Source organism: Leptopilina boulardi, unplaced genomic scaffold (assembly GCF_019393585.1).
Source record: "Leptopilina boulardi isolate dan_hultmark-lab unplaced genomic scaffold, ZJU_Lbou_2.1 LbouV2_392, whole genome shotgun sequence".
NCBI classification, from domain to species: Eukaryota; Metazoa; Arthropoda; class Insecta; order Hymenoptera; family Figitidae; genus Leptopilina; species Leptopilina boulardi.
In genome coordinates, this window is record NW_026137965.1 from 2,122,707 (window position 1) to 2,143,891 (window position 21,185).

Here is a 21,185-nt window from a genome sequence, read left to right on the forward strand (position 1 = left end):
TAGAATCAAAAATGATAAATTTAATGAAGCTTTATTAAAATACAAAGAATAAAGAATATTAATAAAAAAAATTGAGCAAAACAGTTTAAAAAAAAATAATAAAAATGTTTGTATTACTTGACTAATTTTGAGTTATTTTTAATTTGTTTAGTTGCAGATTGCAATGTCGATCAAAATGTATTCAAAATCGAACAAATTTTATCGACCACAAGCCTTGGAACACAGTCTCGCCATGACTGTGCTTCATACATCCGGCATCCGGTCATGGTCTCGGAAACAATATCGTCAAAGGATGTCAACGAACTATAGCCAAATTCCACTTTCGATTCTATTCATTCTCAATTACATTTAAAAAACATAAAAAAAATTTCTCATTTGTCCATTTTCTTTTTGTACTTTACTTAAAATTTATTTTATTTTTCTCAGATAAATTCAGTTTTGTAAAAAACAACTACAAATTCAGAACTAATATATTTATTTTAAAAAAGAAAATTTTTTTTCCTTCGACAACTTTGTTCAGAATGTAATTTTTTTTTACGAAATTGAAAACCTTGACATGAAACGAAAATTGATATTTTTCATATCGTAATTTGCGCACAATCAAAAATGACAACGCACTATATTTTTGTTGAAACAGTAAATTAAGATTAATGCGACATTTAAGAATGCTTACGATACGACTGTTTTCCCTCTTTTTTTTTTACTACCAATTATGCGGCAAACTCAAATAACACTTTAAGAAAGTGAAATAACCATTTTTTTTATCCGCAAAATTAAAATTCCAAGAATATGAACAGAAATGTTCTGCTCAATTTTTTTTACCATTTTTAAATACGCAATTTAAAATTGTTTTCAATTTTCTAAAGTTGTAAAATATATTTTACAATAATAAATTCATCTGAGAAAAATAAAATAAAAAATTTGAAAATAAATATTTAATTTATATTTAATCTTTATAATTTAATTTAATTATTTAATTTAATTTATTGTCAACTTTCAAAAATTGTTATTACAATTTAAAGAAATTAATAAAATAATTAATTCGAAATTAAAAATTTTAATATATAAAAATTCAATGAATATTAGAAATATCTAATATTTAAATCCTGTATTTATTTATTGATATTATTTATCGATATTATTTACTGATATTATTTAAAGTGAATTTGAATTTATATTTATCTCTAAATTTTTGTTTTGTATTATATTATAATTTAAATTTATTTATATGTACCGGAAGTTCGTTCAAAGCCGAAAGGCATGGACTATAAATAATAAATAATAATACTATTATTTATTAATAATTTATTTTAATATTTATTAATAATATTCTTTATATTTATTTGAATAAGTTTGAGAATTATTCTGCAAAAAACTCAAATTTATTTAGTGAATATACTAAAAATAGAATGAAAGACCAAAACAAAAATGGATATTTCATTCAAGATTTAAAGAGGCGCCGCAAGGTTAATGCCGACAAGAAGGGGGTTAAAATAATTTCTCATTTCTTTCACTAGTAGCTGGTTTTGAAAGGGTTATTTTCATCGGTGCCGTATGTTTACGTCTAGACTGCGAGTCAACTATTTTTATAACAAAGTGTTAAAACCTTAATAAGAAATTTCACCATTTGGCGTGAAAAAAAATGTCTACAAAATTTATCACCTAATAGTTTTTTTTTCAAAAAATAAAAAAGAAACTTTCAAGTTACAAATTATCATGCTAATAAATTAATTAACAGAAAATAAAATACGCGCTCAAAAATTTAAACATTCTAATCACGTGGTGCCATCTCTTTAAAACTTGATGAAAACGCATCTCTCTCGTGGGAAGAGTTTCGGAAAAAATTACCGACTTATAGAAAAAAAATTAATTATTAATTATTATTATTATTAATAAATAATTAAAAATTTAAAATTGAATTCAATGGAAATTTGAATTATTAATATTATTGAAGTGAAAATTCTGTATGAAAATTTAAATTTTCAACCATGAGAAAAATTTCTCTGTATTTCATCAGCATTATTATTTTTTTAAATTAAATTTAAAAACTAAACTCACTTTTCATTGTGCAATCGATTGTCGATAATTTGAGAAGCAACAGGTGCTGATAATTGTCTAACAAGTTCATCCCTCTCCCTTTCCTTTTGTTGTATCGTTTCTTGAAGCCTTTGCTTTTGTTTTTGATATTCTTTAAAAAGATCGCCATTGTAACTTTGCTCTAAATTGTCTCCAGATGATATTGGATGATTAATTGCAGCATCAGTGACTTTAGTTGTAACACCCACTGGTTTATCTGTTAAGGAATCCCTCCTTGAGCTTCTTGCAGTCGATAATGCAGGTGACTCTCGACCAGGCATTCTTCGTTCAGGTGTAGATGCCGCCGATGGATTTATCTTGACACCTTTTTTCAAAAAAATAAATAAATTAATTAAAATTCAATTCAATTTAATTTTAAAAGAATTGAACTTATTCAAACAATTAAAATTTTAATAGAATTAAATTTATAAAATAATTGAATGAGAAAAATTTTAACTGATAAATAATTGAATACTTAATGAATTGTAGATAATATTAATATAAAATTTACTCGTATCTTTATTAATAAAATTAATAAAATCATAATTGCCACAAAATTTTCATTATAATTTTCCCTGACTTACAGACAATTAATTTATTCATCAAACGTGAATTTTGTTTTAAAAAATTGTGATAAATAAAAATTCGATCAAATGAAAATGTTTAACAAACATTGTATAAAAAAACAATTTAAATTCTTTGCAAAATTCAATTATTTTCAAAAATATAATTTAAATTATTACTATTTAAAAAAAAATTGATTTCAATTTAAAATCATTTAAAATTTAATCATTAATAAATGAAAGACTGTAAAAAGAAACGAAACTTATTGTAATATCAATGAATAAACATATATATCTATCTTTAATCATTAACAAAAAATTTAACTGCTATACTTTGAAAATTTAATTAATTAAACAAAAACGATAATTCTCCGAAATTTCAATTAATTGCAAAAATTTTTTATTAAAAATTCTCAAAAACTCAATTATTGTTAAAAATTTGTAATAAAAAATTTCAGAAATTCAAATTTACAAATAATTGCAATTTTAAATCTTCTGAAATACAATTACTTCCAAAAATCTTAATAGGAACTATTCGAAAATTTAAGTATTTATAAATTTTTATCTAAAATTCTTAGCCAAATCAATAATTTTCAATAATTTTAATAGTTTTTTAAAAATTTAATTACTGTCTAAAATTCGTATACAAAAAATTCAGGATTGTGAATTGATAAAAAAAATTTAATTTAAAATCGCCTGAAATTGAATTATTTCTAAAAATAGAACCTGTTAATCTTCAAAAAATTCAATTATTTTGATATATTTTGTTTGTTAATAATTGTAAAAAAAATGTGTTGATTTGTTATGGAAATCAGAAATATTATTTTATAAAATTTAAATAATTCAAAGTTTGGTTTCAAAATTCAAAGTGATTTAAATATTTTCAAGGTAGAAAAAATAAATTCAATTGGAATTCAATGTTTTTAAGTGTCGCTGAATCTTACAATAGTAAAAATAGATTTATAACATTCTTCCAGCTCATTGCTTTTAAATTCCCTCACATTTTTCTAACTTATGACAACGCTGAAAATATATTTTTAATATATCTAAACATTTAACACTCACCATCGGGACTTTTGGAACTGGCTCGTGCTTTGAGTTGTGTCGCTTTGGGTTGCGTTGAATTAATCGCCTCTTGAATTGAGGGTAATTGTTGAAATTCCGCATAACTCGAACTAAGAAAGACATCGCCCTCATTTTCAAATAAACGATCAACACTTGTGTTCATTAATTTATTATTTTTAAATCCAGTGAGATGAAAGCTGGCAAATGATGATCTTGACATTGGATTAATATCACCTGTCGATAATGCCATTAATGCAGCCGATGGAATCATTGTACTCCTTGGACCAGGGCTTCTTGGTCCCATCAAACCAGCCTCCAATGCTGGAACTAAACTCCTTGACATCATATCAGCCGCTGATCTTGGCCTTGTAAAGGGCATTGCACTATGAGGAAAAGTTTTTGGTTTAATTGGCGTAATTAACATATGTTCAGTCCACGAAGTCTCTAACGAAGGTCTCTCTAACCGCTCAACATCAACATTTAATGTTCGTTGAGCAAATGGAACGGCAAACGTCTCCGATGGAATACTCTGCAACCATGACAATAAACTAAGATCCGAATCGCTAAATCCCACTGAGCCATCCAATAGCCTCGAGAAACTCATTTCAATCTAAAAATGAAAAAAAATATTTCAAAATTTTGTATATTTTAAAACAATAAAAAAATATTTATCTCCTACCTGTTCACTTTCTTTGGATCCAGTAGCTTTCGCCTGACAATAATTAACACACGATTCATAAAGAATTCCCTTAATAATCAATTGAATAAGTCTATCATTTTTTGCCGACGTCACCGGATGTAATGGATCAGAACTTTTTCGATCGCCAGGTAAAAATTTCTCAACAAGTGGATGCACCTCACGAAAGCATTGAACTCGTGCATTACTTGGATTCCAGTCTTTATATTGTAAATGATCGGTGAGACGTGGTAATGTTAATAGTAAACATAAACTACTGTATTCATCTTTTGTTGGTGCAACTTTTTCCAAATCGCTGAGTACTTTGACAACTTCCTCAACAGCATTATCAACACTTCCATTAGTACCAGTGATTATTACATTTGCCTCTGATTTAATGCATAATAATTCAACGTATTTATGTCTCAATATTGAATAAGTAAATTTTCTCATATCAAAATCAGGTAACGCTTCCAATGGTTGAATGAACTCCAATACATCATCCCACTGACCATCGAGAATAAGTTGACGAAGAAACAGAACATCATCGCTGTACTGGCCATTTATCACTCCAGTCTCACGTTCCAAGGATAATTGGGATATGTGAAGGTCTCGTCCATGCAAGAACTCCAATGTAAGTCGCACCACGTCCTCCTCACGCAGCGTTAGATGCGCTGCCGGCATCACGTACCGAATACGCAACCTGAAACAGAAAATTCCATTAATATATATATTCATATTCACATTAATCGGGAATTGATCTTTTTTTTCAATATATAAAATTTATTTTTGTAAAATAAAAAGGAAAATCTCACTTTTAAAATGCAACTGAAATTAAATTTCCTATAAGAATAATTTTAATATTAAGAAAAAATTAAGAAAATAATAATAAAATAATAAAAATAAGAATAAATAAATAAAAAATAATAAAATATTTTTTGAACTAAAAACATAGGATTTCAGATTTTTTTTTTGACAAATTCTTCATGTCAGTAATTTGAAGTAAATAACAGGACATTTAAAGCTTGATTGAACGTCTACTACTATTCCAATTGACATAAACTTTATTCACCAAGTATATCTGAACAGAATATCAACTAAGAAATTTCCATATTCGAACAATTTCTATGTTTCCCTCCCTCATAGAGCAATTTATTGTATAATGATAAAAATTTTATATAACATTTTTTTAAATTTTGGAGCTTTCGTCATGAAAAATTAAAAATTTGAATGTAATTTTATTATTATTTATTAAATAATAATAGTAATATTAATCAGAATAATAATAATAATAATAATAATAAATATTAAATTTATTATTTTGTTATTATTGTTATGTATTATAACATAAGAATTAAAATATTAAAAAAAAATGTTTGACGGAATTTTATTACAATTAACTACAAGATTTTACAATAATCAAACACATTTTCAACATTCTGAACAGTGTAAAACGATATTTTGCTGAATGAGAAAAATTTAAGAACGCATAGTTAACACGTTTGTTTGTTTTTTTGCTTTTGTGAAAATATGTATATTTTTGGTATTTTTTATATTTTTTATTGCTTTAATTAATTACTTAATTATTAAATTTTAAATATCCAAATTATTTTAATTATCGTTTTTAAATACACTTAAAAAATGAAAGTAATTTTTTGCGAAAAGAAAATTTTTTTTTACCCGTAAATGTATTAAGACATTTTTTTTAATTTTTTTTTTTTATCCTGCCAAAGGGTGAAGTACATTTGAATAAAAGTTCATTGCACCTGAATCTAGTGTGAAGGAGTCTCAATATTAACGTCTAAAAACTAGACTCATAAACTTTATTAAAGGAAATTAAACATAAACTGTTGCATTAAAAGTCCTTTTTCCTTATTTTAATGATTATAACAACAACAAAAAATTATATTTTTTTCAATTACAAATAAATAAACTTTAATAATAATAAAAAAGGAAATTTATTTAAAAAATTATAAATATTAACTGTATAAAAAAAAATAATTTTTAAAAATCTACATTGAAAAAAAAAATTTATTTGATTCAAATAATCGGTTACTTGATTATTATTAAATAAATATTTATTTGTGTCAAATAATTATTATTTGAGTCAATTTAATGGTATTTGTTTCGAATACAAAAATTATTAATTCAAAATAAAAATTTCAATTTTCAAAATTATTTGGTTCAAGTAAATATTTATTTGATAATAGTCAAATAATCAAGTATTTCAATCAAATAAATTTTTTTTCAGTGTATATAAAAATGTTTTAAAAAACTATAAATATCTTAAAAAAAATTTTTTTTTAAATTATAAACGTACGAAACTTTTTTCGCATCTTCTTTAAGTACGAATTTTATTACAAAATATTGTTTTAAATATCTAAAAAGAAGTTATGAATTTAATATTAAATTTGTTTAATTTACTGTTATATTTTACATTGATATTATAATTTTTAATAATTTATAAATTAAAGAAAATATTTTGTTCATTTGTACGTTCAGAATTTTTGGCTTATATAAAAATAAATTTAACACAAATTTTAAATAAAGGATAAAATAAAAATTATAATCTACAAAATAAACATTATAAATTATGAAGAAACATAAAAATATTCTAAAATTTTACATGTAATTATTAACTGGTTTCTTATTATTTTTATAGACGTTTATAAAACATTTACTATCTATAACAAAATGAACTGGTTAATTAAAATAATAATAATAATAAAAAAATTTAAAACATTGCTTAAAACAATTCCACTTGTAGATTTCATTACAAGTTTCATCACACTTTATATATTACATTGTAAGGGAATAAAATTTGCTAAATTGATAAAATTTCAAAGTCTGTGAGGATCTATCGTCAGCATTTTTTAGTAACCTGAAAAGTAATTCATTCTTAATATTTGAATCAGTTCACACTTTATTCTCATTCAATTAACAACTATGAAGTTTAAGCAATATTTACTGGTAATAATTTTTCTTTTTTTTTATAATAAAAAAAAGGACAAATATAATTTATCCTATAATTCATATCACAAAAAAAAATAATTAATTTCTAATACTGTTAAATTTTTTAAATTATATAATAAATAAAATAGAACACTTGATAGAAGGTAAAATTGAATAATTTCATGGAAATATATAATAAACGCGTATAATGATGGATATTATTTTAACTGAATAATAATAATAATAATTTTTCATTATTATATAGAATCTCGTTAAATAATTTTTTAATTAATTTAAGTTAATTATTTGCAGATTCCTTTAACGATAATTTTATCGTTAAATTTTGTGAGGGGAGATGAATTTATTCAACCGGGATATTATTACATTTTAACACAGCCACTTCCAGTTAATCATAATAAAATTAATTCATTGAATCAACCTTGTGAAATGTGTTTTATTGATACAAATCAACAACAGCAACAACAACTATATCAACAATTAATACCGAATACACCACCAAAGGAAGCAATAATTCCAGAATTATTTCTTACTGAAAATAGAAAAAATATTCAGGAAATTCAAGTTCCAAATCAAGAAAATGAAATTCAAAATCAACCACCACAGATTTATACACAATCTGGTATAAATGAACCAAAAATTATTAATGAATTTACTAATTCTAATCAGGTGAGCGAAAATGTTTTTTTTTACTTATTAATTAATAATAATAATAATAAATAAAAATAATTCAACTCTGTTGAAATAAATATAAAATTAATAAATATATTTATAGAAGTATAATTATATATATTTAAATTATATATTTATATCATTATGTATTATTTTTCTATAATTTAATTTTCGCCAGACAGAATCCGTCACCGATAGTGGGAGCATATTTGTTTCCCCGAACGCGCCCTTAATAAATGATTCTAAAGTCGATGATTTACACAAAGTTATTATTCGGAACACTAATGACAATCCAGGTAAATAATAAAAAAAAAAAATTAATAATATAATTATTGTTAAAAAACATTTTTTCTTCCATAAATTATTTATAAACATTATCTTTTTGAATAGTGAAAAAAAATTCAATTTTTGGAATAATTTGTTGTATAACAAAAAAAATAATTTTCATTTTGTTTATAGTTAGCGTAAAAAAAATAATTTTCTATTTTCAGATTTTCAAAAAAATAAAAAGACTTTTGACATTGTATTCTCCCAAGAAGTTTTACAACAAATGGCAAGGGACTTGGTCAACACTTTTATAAACAAAATTCCAGGTGGTGTGAAAAATTTCAATTTTACCCAATACGCTGAAGAGGTGGAAAAAATTATAAAAACATATCTACCATATGGAATTCTTTCTGTTGCTAATGGAGAAATCAGTAATTTTGTGCAAAACGTTTTACCACAATTGGTAAGAATTACAATATTTTCACCTATTTATTTCAAATTTATTTTTATCAATATAAAAAAAAAGTAAAAAAAAAATAATAACAAAAATTAATATCGATAAAAAAATAATATTAATTAATTTAAATTACAGAACGGTCAATCATTACAAAATCTTATAAACAATCCAAATTTGGTAAATAATTATGCAACAACAAGAAATAATTTCGATTCGTTGGGAGCATTTTTCAATTATGTATTAAAAAATGGAGGACCAGGATTAACGCAATCAGAAAATGCGAGAAATTATAATTCATTATATATGAATAATAATGGACAACCCTATGTAAATAATAATTATGGACAACCGGAAAATCAAAATTATAATTCTCAATTTCGAAATTTTAATTTTCAACCACCTGTTAATAATAATAATAATAACAATAATGGATTATCCGATATTCGAAATTTTCCACCTTTAAATAACAACAACAACAACAACAACAATTTTCCACAACCTCTAAACAATCGAAATTTCAATATTCCACCTGGACAAAATTTTAATTTACCATTTAACAATGGACAAGTCGATGGCCGAAATTTTAATCCTCCATTATTTAATAATAATAATAACAGACAATTGGAATATCAAAATTTCAATTCACAACAATCTACGAACAACAATGGTCAACCGGTATTTCGAAATTATGATTCTCCATCTTCTACCAGCAATAATGTACAAAAATCTGGAGAGCAAAATTCAAATTTTCCATTTACGAACAACAATAACGTGCAACGTAGAATGGTAATTAATCCAAATAATTATAAATTTAAAGTGTTGAATACAAATTTTAAAAATTATTTCACGTAGAGTGAAAGAGGAATTTAATTTTTAAAATTATTTTTTTAAATTTATATTATTATAATTATGTGATAAAAATGTGTAAATCGAAAACTCTTTATTATTGATAGATATAGATTTAATTCTTTTTAAGTTTTATAATATATTATTCCTCATAAATTTTTCCTTATTATATAACAATTTGATTGTTTATAATAACTTTTTACTATTGTAATTTTAATGATAAATATTACTCAAATTATTTATTAATTACTATATTTGCCTGATGGAATAATGATTATTTATTCTCATGGTAAAGAATTTCTAAATCACTTTTAAATTACAATTTAAAAAAAAGTGAATCTTATCATACTCCGTCCATTTGCTAATTTATTGTTTATTTAGATATTAATTTCAATTTGATTATAGATAATAATTTTAATTTACCATTAATTATAACCTCTAATTTTTCATGACAAATACATGTGAATTTTATATTTCTACCTTACAAACATTAATTAACGATTCAATTTTTATTAATAATAATAATATTATAATCCTCAACAATACTATTATTAAAAATAAATAAATATATGAATATTTATATTAAATTTTTTTTTATTAATTATTAATATAAATATTTTAACATATTTTTATACAATGAAAAAAAAAATTTATTTGATTCAAATACTTGATTACTTGACTATTATCAAATAAATATTTATTTTGAACCAAATAATTTTTATTTCAATTAAATAAATTTTATTTGAATCAATAATTTTTTTATTTGAAACAAATACCATTTAATTGACTCAAATAATAATTATTTGACACAAATAAATATTTATTTGATAAAAATCAAGTAAATGATTATTATGAATCAAATAAATTTTTTTTCAGTGTATTAATTAGTATTTAGTTATATTTAAGCAATAAATCATACTCTCTTTAAGATTGTAAATTTCATACAATGAGTAACAATAAAATTATCTTTTAAAAAAAAAAGAATAGAAAATTTTTTTATTGCAGAGTTTAATTAATTCAATGACTGAAGTTTTATTTCTTTTTACTGCTACTTGATGCATATTCCACAATGCACTAGAATACAAAATGAATCAATTTCATTTCTAAAAGAGTTTCTAAATTTTGCAAATTCAAATATTTGTTAATAAATTATAAATGTAAATAAATTTTTTATTATTGTTAATAAATCATCAAAATTAACGGAATAAAACGAAGATTTTGTTTCCATACATTTGACTAATTTTATAATTATTAATATCTGACAAAAATAATTAAGCATAAATTATCATTATTATTATAATTCTTTTTTTTTATTAATTGAACGAAATTATTTAGTTTTTTAAATTTTTCGAAAATTACTACAGCAATGAGAAAAAAAATTACATTGAATATTTAATAAATTATTAATTTATTTTTGGATACAAAAAAAAAAATTATTTTATAATTTATGAAAAAAATAGTAACTAAATTTTTCATTCATTTGAATCTAAATGTTATTTTTTATTTAAATACAAGAACAATTGTTTCAAATACAGTTAATTTTGATTCAACTGAAAATTATTCGGTTCATGTAAAATATTTATATCTAATATTATCCAATTATTTAAATCAAAATTTTCTATTCGATGTTTATAAACTTTAAAAACGTATAAATTTAAATATAAAACAGTAAAAGTTTTATGAAAGTCCATCATGAAAAATACATTTTAAAATCCAGTTGAAAAGTATATAAGAATTAAATATCGCAAAATCAATAAAACATGCTGGTACATTAAAATTATATATAGTATTATGTATTGTCAATTGTTGTAGAAAGTTTTTTTTTCGTTTAAAATTAGACATTAACGGTTTCAGCCCACATTATGTACCCATATATATGTATTTTTTTTTTGAAATTGTATTTTCCTTTAGATTATATATTTCTTTTGCTTGAAATTATTTATTGATCATTCAATGATAAATTAAAAGGATTCAATATATATTGAATATAAATAAATGTATGTATATATTTAAACAAACTACGGAAGTTGCGAAACAAAACTAAGTCGTTACGCGACGTTTATTATATTATCTTGGTCTGTTGATTCTGAACACCCATTAAGGTCCAGGTATAATTAGCTAGACATCAATCTAGCAGCCGGATGTGTTTAACTGGAGGCAAGGGTTGGGTTTTAATACTTTGACATTTCTTATACACAGCTTCCTAATCAGAAACTATCTCAGAAATTCAATATATTACATCAGCAAAAAATAAAAAAGGAATTTAAAAAACTTTGAAATTTATAAAATTTTGAATTAAAAAAATTTCTCTATTCAAAAATTTTTTTGCACTAAAAAAAATGGAACTTTAAAAAATTCTATAATTCGCACAAGAGAATAATGATTGTTGAAAAGCTTTCATCTCATTTTTATCTCACATGAAAGTCTTATACAGATATACATATATATATATGTGGAAACAAAGAGCTCCTAAAGTTTTAAAGTAGAAAGCATAAATTCAAGAGAGGATAGCTATAAAGCGATCGATTTTCTCTTTGCTCTCTTTTCTACTTTTTTGGGAATAAATCTCACATTAGATGTTTATAATATTGGTTTCGTAAAAAAAGTAGTTAAAATTTTTTTTTAAATTACTTTTAAAAATATTTTTACGTTTTTTTTTCTCGCAAAGTGCAAACATAGAATAATTATCTTAAAACAAGAGAAGTATTCAAGTAAAGGTACTTTGACCCGGAGCTTTGCCGTCAGTCATGGTATTCGCGGTCTGTTTGCACGAGGAGATGGAAATTCATTGATTTTTTTCTTTTTTTTTTTTGCACCGAGACAGATGTATCTTATCACCTGTCATCTCAATAAACTTTTCCCTTTAATAATAGTAATACACAATAATAATAATAATAATAATAACTTGAATGCAATATTACTAATGTTTTTTCTATTAATAAAATGCAAATTTATTTTTTCAAAAATATTTTTCAACAAAATTTCTATAAGTAATAAAATTTTTTTAAGAAAACTCTTTTTATCAAGCCAATAATACAAAAACTTGAATAAAATCTTTTTATCATGTCAGAGAATTTTACGAATAATTTATTAAGAATTAAATTTTTCAAATTTAAATAATTTTAAAATAAAAATTTAAGAAATTAAATTAGAAAAAAAACTTTCTAAATATTTGTTCGACTTTAGTAATTTAGATCAAATTGGTCCATTTATCTTTGAACAGAAACGAGCAATCACAATAAACTATCCTCCAATTAGTGTCTAACATTTTTCCTGATTATAGAGATTTAGAATGGCAGAAACAATTCGATAAAGTTAATAAAAAGAACTTCAATTATCAATTTTCCACCAATAAATGTAATTATTTTTTATTTAATTCAATTTAACAATATTGGATAAACAGAATTAATTATAAAATAGCTAATATGTTATTAAATAAAAATAAAAAAAATTTATTTAATTCAAATACTCGATTACTTGACTATTATCAAATAAATATTTATTTGAACCTAATAATTTTTATTTGGATGAAATAAATTGTATTTGAAATAAATACCATTTAATTGACCTCAAATAATAATAAATAAATAAATTAATTAATCAATCAAATATAAATATTTATTTGATAATAGTTAAGTAATCGAGTATTTGAATCAAATAAATTTTTTTTCAGTGTATAAATACAGAAATTTAGAAGACAAAAATCATTCAGAATCAAAGTAAATACTAAAAAACAAAAAAAAAATGGACAATTAGATAGATGCGTCTCCACGAATGATTAAGATTAACGAGGCAAGTTTACACGACCGACAGACACGTTTGTTCTCTCGACGATGACCAACTGTTCTAATCTTTATTTTGTAACAGCTTTTTCACAAAAAGAATATATTTTTTCTATTTCCTATCTCAAAACCATATTTTTCGTTATTTTATTATATATTTGAACAAGAAAAACTAGAAATTTAAAATTCCACCCCTTAAATTATGCAACTTGTACCTCGTATACAAAAAAGTATTCTTATGTGTATTACAAGTAGCATATTTTCAGGAAAAACGCGACACAAATATTATTAAATATATTATATATAGGCAAATTTTTTTACACATAATAATTAATTAAAAAAATAAATATACTAAATATTTATTAACTAAAGAACAATTTTTGTAAAACTTAATCAAAAGATAAAGAGATAAATAATAATATGTAAATAATTGCTTAAGAATATATAGGTCAACTGCCAACACCGCAAGTCCCCACCACTTTTTATTTTCCTTCAATGTCACTGGTACAAGCAATGTAAACTTTGTGACAGTTGACTAAGCTCGCAAAATTAATTTCTCAAAAATATCAACGTGATTGCAAAAAAAAAAAAAAATTACCAACACCTTTTTTATTAAAAAAGATAATGTAACTCTTAAGAGAAAAATTGTAACATAAGTAATCATTTTCATCAATGTAAATTTATTTATTTTTTTTTTTAAATATGAGTTTAGCAGTGTGGTGTATTCAAACTTTTATTTTGCGGCCATTACAAAAATTATGGCTGGTGAGTAAAAAATTTGTTATAATTAATTTTATAATAACGGTTAAATTATAAAATTAATTAAAAAACGACTTTAACAAAAAGAAAATAATTTTTTATAGTTTCTCTCATATAACAAATTTTTTCATATAAAAAAAATAAATGCTCAAAAAACAAAATTTCTATAAATAAATTCAAATTTTGTGAAATTCTGAAATAATACATTATTCCTGTAAATAACCATATGGTTTATTCAACCACGTAATCAATTTTCAGATGTGCAAAAGAAGGACAATTGCCTGGAAGACGCAAATTATGTGATAAAAGCTGTTACAATTTTTTTTTTTTTTATAAAATAGGAAATCTCGCCTACAACGAAATGGAAATGCAATTAATTATTTCTTTAAAGGCTTTTTCTTAAACTTAAAAATTATTGATAAAAAAATTTGTACATATCAATATTTTCTATCAACTGACAAATACAATTTTTTTTTTCCAACTGATAATTTGAATTAAAATGTATAAATAATTATTAAAAAATTTCATAATATAAAATTGGTGTATAAAATTATTATAATAATTTTCAATATATGGACAAAAAATGTATATTTTGGCCATTTTTGTGGTTTTTAATTTTTTTTTTCATTTTCCGAAATATCCTGTATACTATTTCAGTTTTAAAAACTATTTTTGTAAATTGTTTCACGATTTTCCTAAAAAAAGTAGATTTTAATTTCTATCATTTAGTCAAGTATCTATAAAAAATATTAAAATTACTTGAATTACAAAAAATCATATAAGAAATTGTTTGAACAGTTTTTTTTTGCAATTAATTTACAATATAAGAATAATGATTATATGTGATTTTGTTGAAAATTGTGTTAATATTTTATTATTGCCCCTCTTATATATACCTCATACTTCATAGTTTTATAAAAGTAAAATAATAAATAAATAAAATAAATTATTTTCCTAAATGAAAAAAATTAAAATCTACATAATATTTTTAAAAAATCGTAAGACAATTTACTAAAATGGGTTTTAAAACTTAAATACAGCACAATTTCGAAAAATAAAAAAATTTGTTAGCCACAAAAAATTCATAAAAATGGCCAAAATAGCAATTTTTGTCCATTTAAGTTAATATTACAAAAAAATTCTGACGTGATGGACCATTTTGGAGATTAAATTCGTAATCTGCAAATTACTTCTCCTTTTTTTCGTAACCGAAGTAAAGTGAAATTTCGCAGGTCTGTGTAATACATTTTAGAAGATAAATATTTCAGTACCCCTTTATGTTACGTGTCTGGATCACTAATTGAGGTTAGTTTCCGGTTTTATTTTGACAGATGAAAAGGCTGAAAGTACTTTATCAGTAAAAGTCTTCTGCTATTAAAATAATTTAGTGATCACTTCAAGTATAAATACCAATAAATAGAAATTGATAAAAGAAATTAAATTTCAATTCAATTCTTTACTTAACAAAAATTCTCCCTCAAAAATGACCAGTTTCTGGAGGATACGTTTATTTATTTAAGTAAAGTCAAAATTAGTTTTTTTATTGAATATTTTGAATCTAATGAAAACTTAAACATCAGTGGTTTGTATTAAGAGTTAATTACTTTTTGTTGTATCACTTTAAATAGTATATTGTGTGACAAGGGAAGAAAGTTGTTCTATTAACGAGTCAAGTTAACAAGGGGTGGGTATTCCATCAATTAAAGAAATGGTAAAAAAATTATAAAATTGGTATATTTATATTAAAAAACTACTGAGGGACTATCCAAAGTGTAGGCGTGGAGAGGGGGGGGGGGGGTTCGGGAGCGAAGCCCCCCGAAAGAAAAAAAATACTCTCATAAGAATAAAATTACTTCTATTGATTGTATTCGAATTGAAATTTAATATTTTGTAAAAGCCTATGATAGGTTGCCATATAGTTGGAGGGGTCAGGGAACGAAGCCCCCCGAAACAAATCTACGTGCTCAAAAGAATAAAGTAATTAGAATGATTTTATGCAATTGCAATATTTGCTCCTTTGATTAGATAGGCCAGAATTTCACTATTTTTACCCATAATTTTACACTTTTTTGTATACTGAGAACATACAACGACAAAATGGCTGATGACTACTGATCAAAATGACCTGAACATAGCTGCAGTTGACAAGTTGATGAAAGGGTTAGTCACGTACTCTGTCAGATGGCGCCACTTGTTATTGAACACCACCTGTTTCATAGGGAAAAAAGTTTTTTCTTCCCTGTCCCTAGGGAGGAAAGTGAAATTAAGTGGCATACGCGCAGGCGCGAACATTTTTTTTCTCTCTCGGGTTACTAAACGCCACTTTCTACTTGCTCTACAGCTTCAGAAAATAAGCAAATTTGTTCGTGTGTGATGAAAAAAACAAACATAACCTAAAATTTATTAGCAGCTAAGATCGTGGAGCGTCACAATATATGCATTTCATCAGCATATCACAAAGTTAATTATTTAATCAAAAATGAGCTTTTAATTGATAAAATCATCTCTATAAAAAGTTTTTAAAAATACAAATAAGTATATTATAAGTCACGGTCGCATGAATTGATAACATTTTTTTTTAAATTAAAAAAAAACGGTATTATGTAAAGAAAAGAAATTTTCAAGAACGAGTTAAGGAGGCGGAAAAAAACCTGTTTCTCATGTTCGCCAGTTGTAATATATTTGATATGGAAATTGTGCGAGCAGTGAGCACGAGCGCGTGTTTAATCTTCCTTTAATCTACCCCATAACAATCGTGGCTAGACGCATATTGTGGTGCGGTATCATCTCCGCGAGTAGAGAGAAGCCACAACCTCTTAACAGACGAATAATAATGACAATAACACGGGGGGGGGAGGGATGAACCATGTTTTATACAATATATATAGGGGGATGCCCACAAATTGCACTCTCGTTTCCTTTCATTGAAGTAGAGAATCTCACTTATATTGTCAGTCAGTTCGTGCTCTTTCTTCATACAAAATTGCACAACATGCAATGCCCTCTTCACCACGAATTTAAAAAAAAATCATAATCATAAAAACAGAAATTAATTCGAAAAAAAAAATAACGAAAAAAAGATTCCAAATAATTATTCTATTATTATTCATTTGTTATTTTTAAGTTGAATTTAATTCAACAAAAAAAATTCTAAAAAAATTAAATTTTGTATAACTAAAAATTTTGATGAAGCAAAATCTGAATGTAAAAAACATTTGCGAATTTTGCGAGATATTTTTTGCCGAAATGTCTAAACGATCAATAATTTTTGTTTATAAATAGAAAAGTCTGCACATTGAAGCGACTGACAATAAAATGTGAGTTAAACGAATTTTCAACTTTTATGCTACATGAGACAAATTATTGACGTTTAAAAATAAATTCATTTCCATTAAAAAATTAATTAAAAATCAACTGAGAGATATTAGAGCAAAATATCACTCAAATTGTCAAAATAATTAAATTAATATATGTATAATAATATTTCTCAATAACTTTGTTTTAATTAACTGCATTATTATTTTTAACATTCGAATCAAATTCAGATTTAAACAAAAATTCAAATAAAAAATTTTTTTTATTTGCAATACTTTCTGAATTGGAAACAATTAATGGAAATTATTAATAATTATTAATTATTTGAAATCTTGTAGCTTGGATGGTAATTTCAACAACTAAATAAAATAAAAAAACACTACGAACTTTAGAAACATATTTCACTGTAACAATAATGTATTTACGCTCTTTTCTTCCTAATCTTGACGAGTTTATACTTGGCCGACATTCATTTGCCGTAAATGGATTCTATTTAAAAGAGAAACACATTGCACATATGTTTTCCAAAAACGGAAGCTGCGGAAACTTTTCACCCTGTGTAACGTCAAACGACACACTAACCGCCGAATATGATCGTCAACCTAACATAAAAAGGAAGGGATATTTTAAAACATGCGTACTAGATCTCACACGTGGATCCAGAGATTTTCGCATTAGAAAATAATTTCTCGTCTACAAAAAATATTGTGCTATTAAATAACAGTAAATAAAATATTTGAATTTCCATTATAAAAAGTAATTTCTATATTGAAGATACACAATTTCCCTAATATAACTGTATAGAAATTTTCTTTCACATTTGAAATAGGATTATTTGGAAAAAAATAAATGATTTTTATAGAAAGATAATCTTGTCATTATCCTTGAATTATCTTTCTCGTACAAGATCTTAACCCTGATACATGTCATGACCCTATCTTGGCCTTGTATATATACCTTCTTGCGGTTGTCTCAATAAATCTTTCCTATGCAAGAGACACTTCCGCCGCGTGTAAATAATATTTTGAATATAAGAAAATGCAGAAATTATTCTATACGATTATATAAACACTATAATGATTTAAATTACCAATGTTTGAATCTGGGCGAATTTCCCTTAGAAAATCATTAGAATTTTCAATTTAAAGAATTTTATTAATTATAATTATGTTTTAGACAAATTTTCATTTTTCAATATTAACATTTGATAGATTTTTTTTTTTTTTAAATTTTACTTAAAATTTTCTGGTGCCGAATTTTTATTTTACAGAATTTCAGTTTACCCAATTTTTTATTTAAAAAATTCTAATCTAATCAAATATTAATTTAGCAAAATTCTCATTCAATTTTAGGTTATTTTAATTTTTAAATACCAAAAACTCGAATACACCGAATCTTCATTTCACCGAATTTTTATTTGACCGAACAAACAGAACCAATAAAAGAATTCTGGCGCGAATTATAAAATTGAATATAATTTTCTCGATAATTTCTAATTGACCAATATTAAAAATTGCGCTAAAATCTTTTTGTTTATGATTGTTTGGTCATTTTCAATTTTGGTCAAATGAAAATTGGAAAATTTTAACAATTCTTTGAAATAACAATTTCTAAAACTGTAAATTCAGAAAAATGAAGATCCGGTAAATTTGAAATTATGTTATTTAAAATTCTGAATCAAAATTTTGTTATTATTTTCTTAATTCTGCTTAAATTAATCATCGATTAAATTAGAATTTTATAAAATAAGTTGGATAAACAGGAATTCTATAAAATAAAAATTAAGTCAATTAAAAATTCATCACCTAAAAATGTTGTTAAGTAAAAATTCGTTTAAAAAGAAATTTAAAAAATGAAAAGTTTAAAAATAATTACCTATGTATCTAATAAAATTCTCTACAAAGAAAATTCTAATAATTAATTTGTATGGGAAATTCGTGCCTTATTTTTGAGAATACACGATTTTAATAAAAAGGTAATTTATATATAACAAAAAAAAAGAAGAAAAAGAGGAATCTGATGATTCTTCAAAAGAATATGTGACAATAAATATATCAGTTTTTCTATAATAGAAAATTCTAACATATGATATAAAACAATAAAACGCGATCGCATTTGAAAGTTAAAACAAGTTTCTCAAGTCTGAATTTTATAAACTGGGTTATAACCCAGATGTAATGGGTTATAATTACAATTTATAGTCTTACTGACTGAAAATAAAGATATCCTTATGTATTCCAAAATTAAAGGAGAACTCTTTGCGAATATAATTAAAAAAAAATTTGTACTAGTTTTCATCAGACCTTCAAATTTTACTATCAATGAAACATGTTTTCACTTTTCAAGGGAGAAAAATATTAGAATACAAACAAAAAATTATGTTAAAAAAAAAAGATTAAGTAATTTTTAATAATTTTTACACTTCACTGAAAAAAGTAGCATTATTTCAAGAAAATCATTTACTTATTTATTTTTTTTATTTATTTACACAATTTCCTAGAGTCCGATATATCCATATTTGATCCACTAATTTTCTTAATTCAAGAAAATTTATTTCAAACTAGTAAAATTTGTTTCGATCAAGAAAATAGCAAATACAAACAAGGTTTTCTTAATTCAATAGTTACTATTTTTTCTAGTGGATATATCATTATTAGTTAGCTAACACATTGAGTTAACAGCGAACTTCGTATTAATCAAAATCCTCACATGATTCATTATATAATAAATGTGCATAAGAAAAAAACTATCAAATTAATAGGGTCTTTTTTTTCGTTTATATAAAAATGAAAACACAAGATTAGATCGGAAATAAATTCAGGTCATAAACAGTGAATATAGCCACATAACTAATTTAGAGCAACGTTCGTTCCGGACTGAGAGCTGTTAATAATTAAACGTAACATATTCTACAACTAAGCTACTATTTCTTTTTATACCTGTCCTAAGAAATTTCAAAAAGACACTATATAAAAAATGAGAAAAAGGATTTGCAAAAACAAAATCGATGAGTATGAAATTGTTTTTGGAATCACCACAAAGAAAATAATAGTTTTAAATTTTTTTCCTAAGAAATATTATTATTAATATTAACGGAAATAATCATATTATGCATGATGTTAGAGGACAATGCTTTGAAAACTACAAAATATTTGGTATTTAATTCTTTAAATCCGTTTTTAAATCTTGATAATAATGTAGCAACTACATATACAAAACGTTAAATTAAATTAATTAAAAGCTACTTCGCCACGATAAGTATACGCATTTAAACTCGGTAATAATGTGCACTTGCTAAAATCACTATATTATAAGAATGAATATAACTCACGTTCATTCAAGAGAGCGGTCTCTCTTACTGTTCTCATATAACAACAAGCATTTAATTTCATTGTGTAAAATTTTTCAATTCACAAAGAAATTTTATTTCATAGTCTTCTGGTATGTATACAATATTTGAAACAATGTTCTGAGAACTTTTATATTTCAAAAAAGTAATTAGTATCTCAAACCTAAGAATCAGACTATACTTTTCCGAAGCATTTTGATGTGTTGAATCCGAATAAATTTTTCCCCTTTAAAATGCATTTTGTAACTTTAAAAAATCTTTATTTGGCTCAGAATTATCGTCATTTTCATGTATCAGATAATGCTTCAAAAAATTAAAAAAAAAAAAAATTCAAAAATACTAAAGCTGGTTTAAAATTAAATAACATTAACTACCTTGTTTCTAGAAT

The 21,185-nt window shown here is 23.8% G+C and overlaps 2 protein-coding genes and 1 long non-coding RNA gene across 4 annotated transcripts in view; 2 read left to right on the forward strand and 1 right to left on the reverse strand.

Moving 5' to 3' along the window:
- Positions 1-21,185, reverse strand: part of LOC127288619 (WD repeat-containing protein 47) — a 101,053-nt gene that overhangs the window by 67,796 nt on the left and 12,072 nt on the right. For both annotated transcript variants that reach the window (XM_051316186.1, XM_051316185.1), the window contains exons 2-4: positions 4,384-5,083; positions 3,705-4,314; positions 2,059-2,401 (exon numbers count right to left, since the gene is read on the reverse strand). In XM_051316186.1, the coding sequence (XP_051172143.1) occupies positions 2,059-2,401; positions 3,705-4,314; positions 4,384-5,064 (1,634 nt within the window). In that variant the 5' untranslated portion in view covers positions 5,065-5,083. The remainder of the gene's footprint in view (positions 1-2,058; positions 2,402-3,704; positions 4,315-4,383; positions 5,084-21,185) is intronic.
- LOC127288620 (putative mediator of RNA polymerase II transcription subunit 26) lies at positions 7,299-9,931 on the forward strand. The gene is made up of 5 exons (XM_051316192.1): positions 7,299-7,350; positions 7,645-8,019; positions 8,201-8,318; positions 8,514-8,752; positions 8,882-9,931. Exons 1-5 carry the CDS (start codon positions 7,327-7,329, stop codon positions 9,596-9,598), a joined length of 1,473 nt encoding a protein of 490 aa, XP_051172149.1. The 5' UTR covers positions 7,299-7,326; the 3' UTR covers positions 9,599-9,931.
- On the forward strand, positions 13,880-14,670 carry LOC127288624 (uncharacterized). Its single transcript, XR_007844064.1, has 2 exons — positions 13,880-14,139; positions 14,392-14,670. It is a non-coding gene; the product is annotated as an uncharacterized LOC127288624 (long non-coding RNA).

Coding starts and splice junctions, on each gene's coding strand:
- LOC127288620 (XM_051316192.1), top strand. CDS start 7,327: ATGAAGTTTAAGCAATATTTACTG. Junction 7,351..7,644: donor AGTTTAAGCAATATTTACTG/GTAATAATTTTT, acceptor AATTATTTGCAG/ATTCCTTTAACGATAATTTT. Junction 8,753..8,881: donor AAAACGTTTTACCACAATTG/GTAAGAATTACA, acceptor TTTAAATTACAG/AACGGTCAATCATTACAAAA.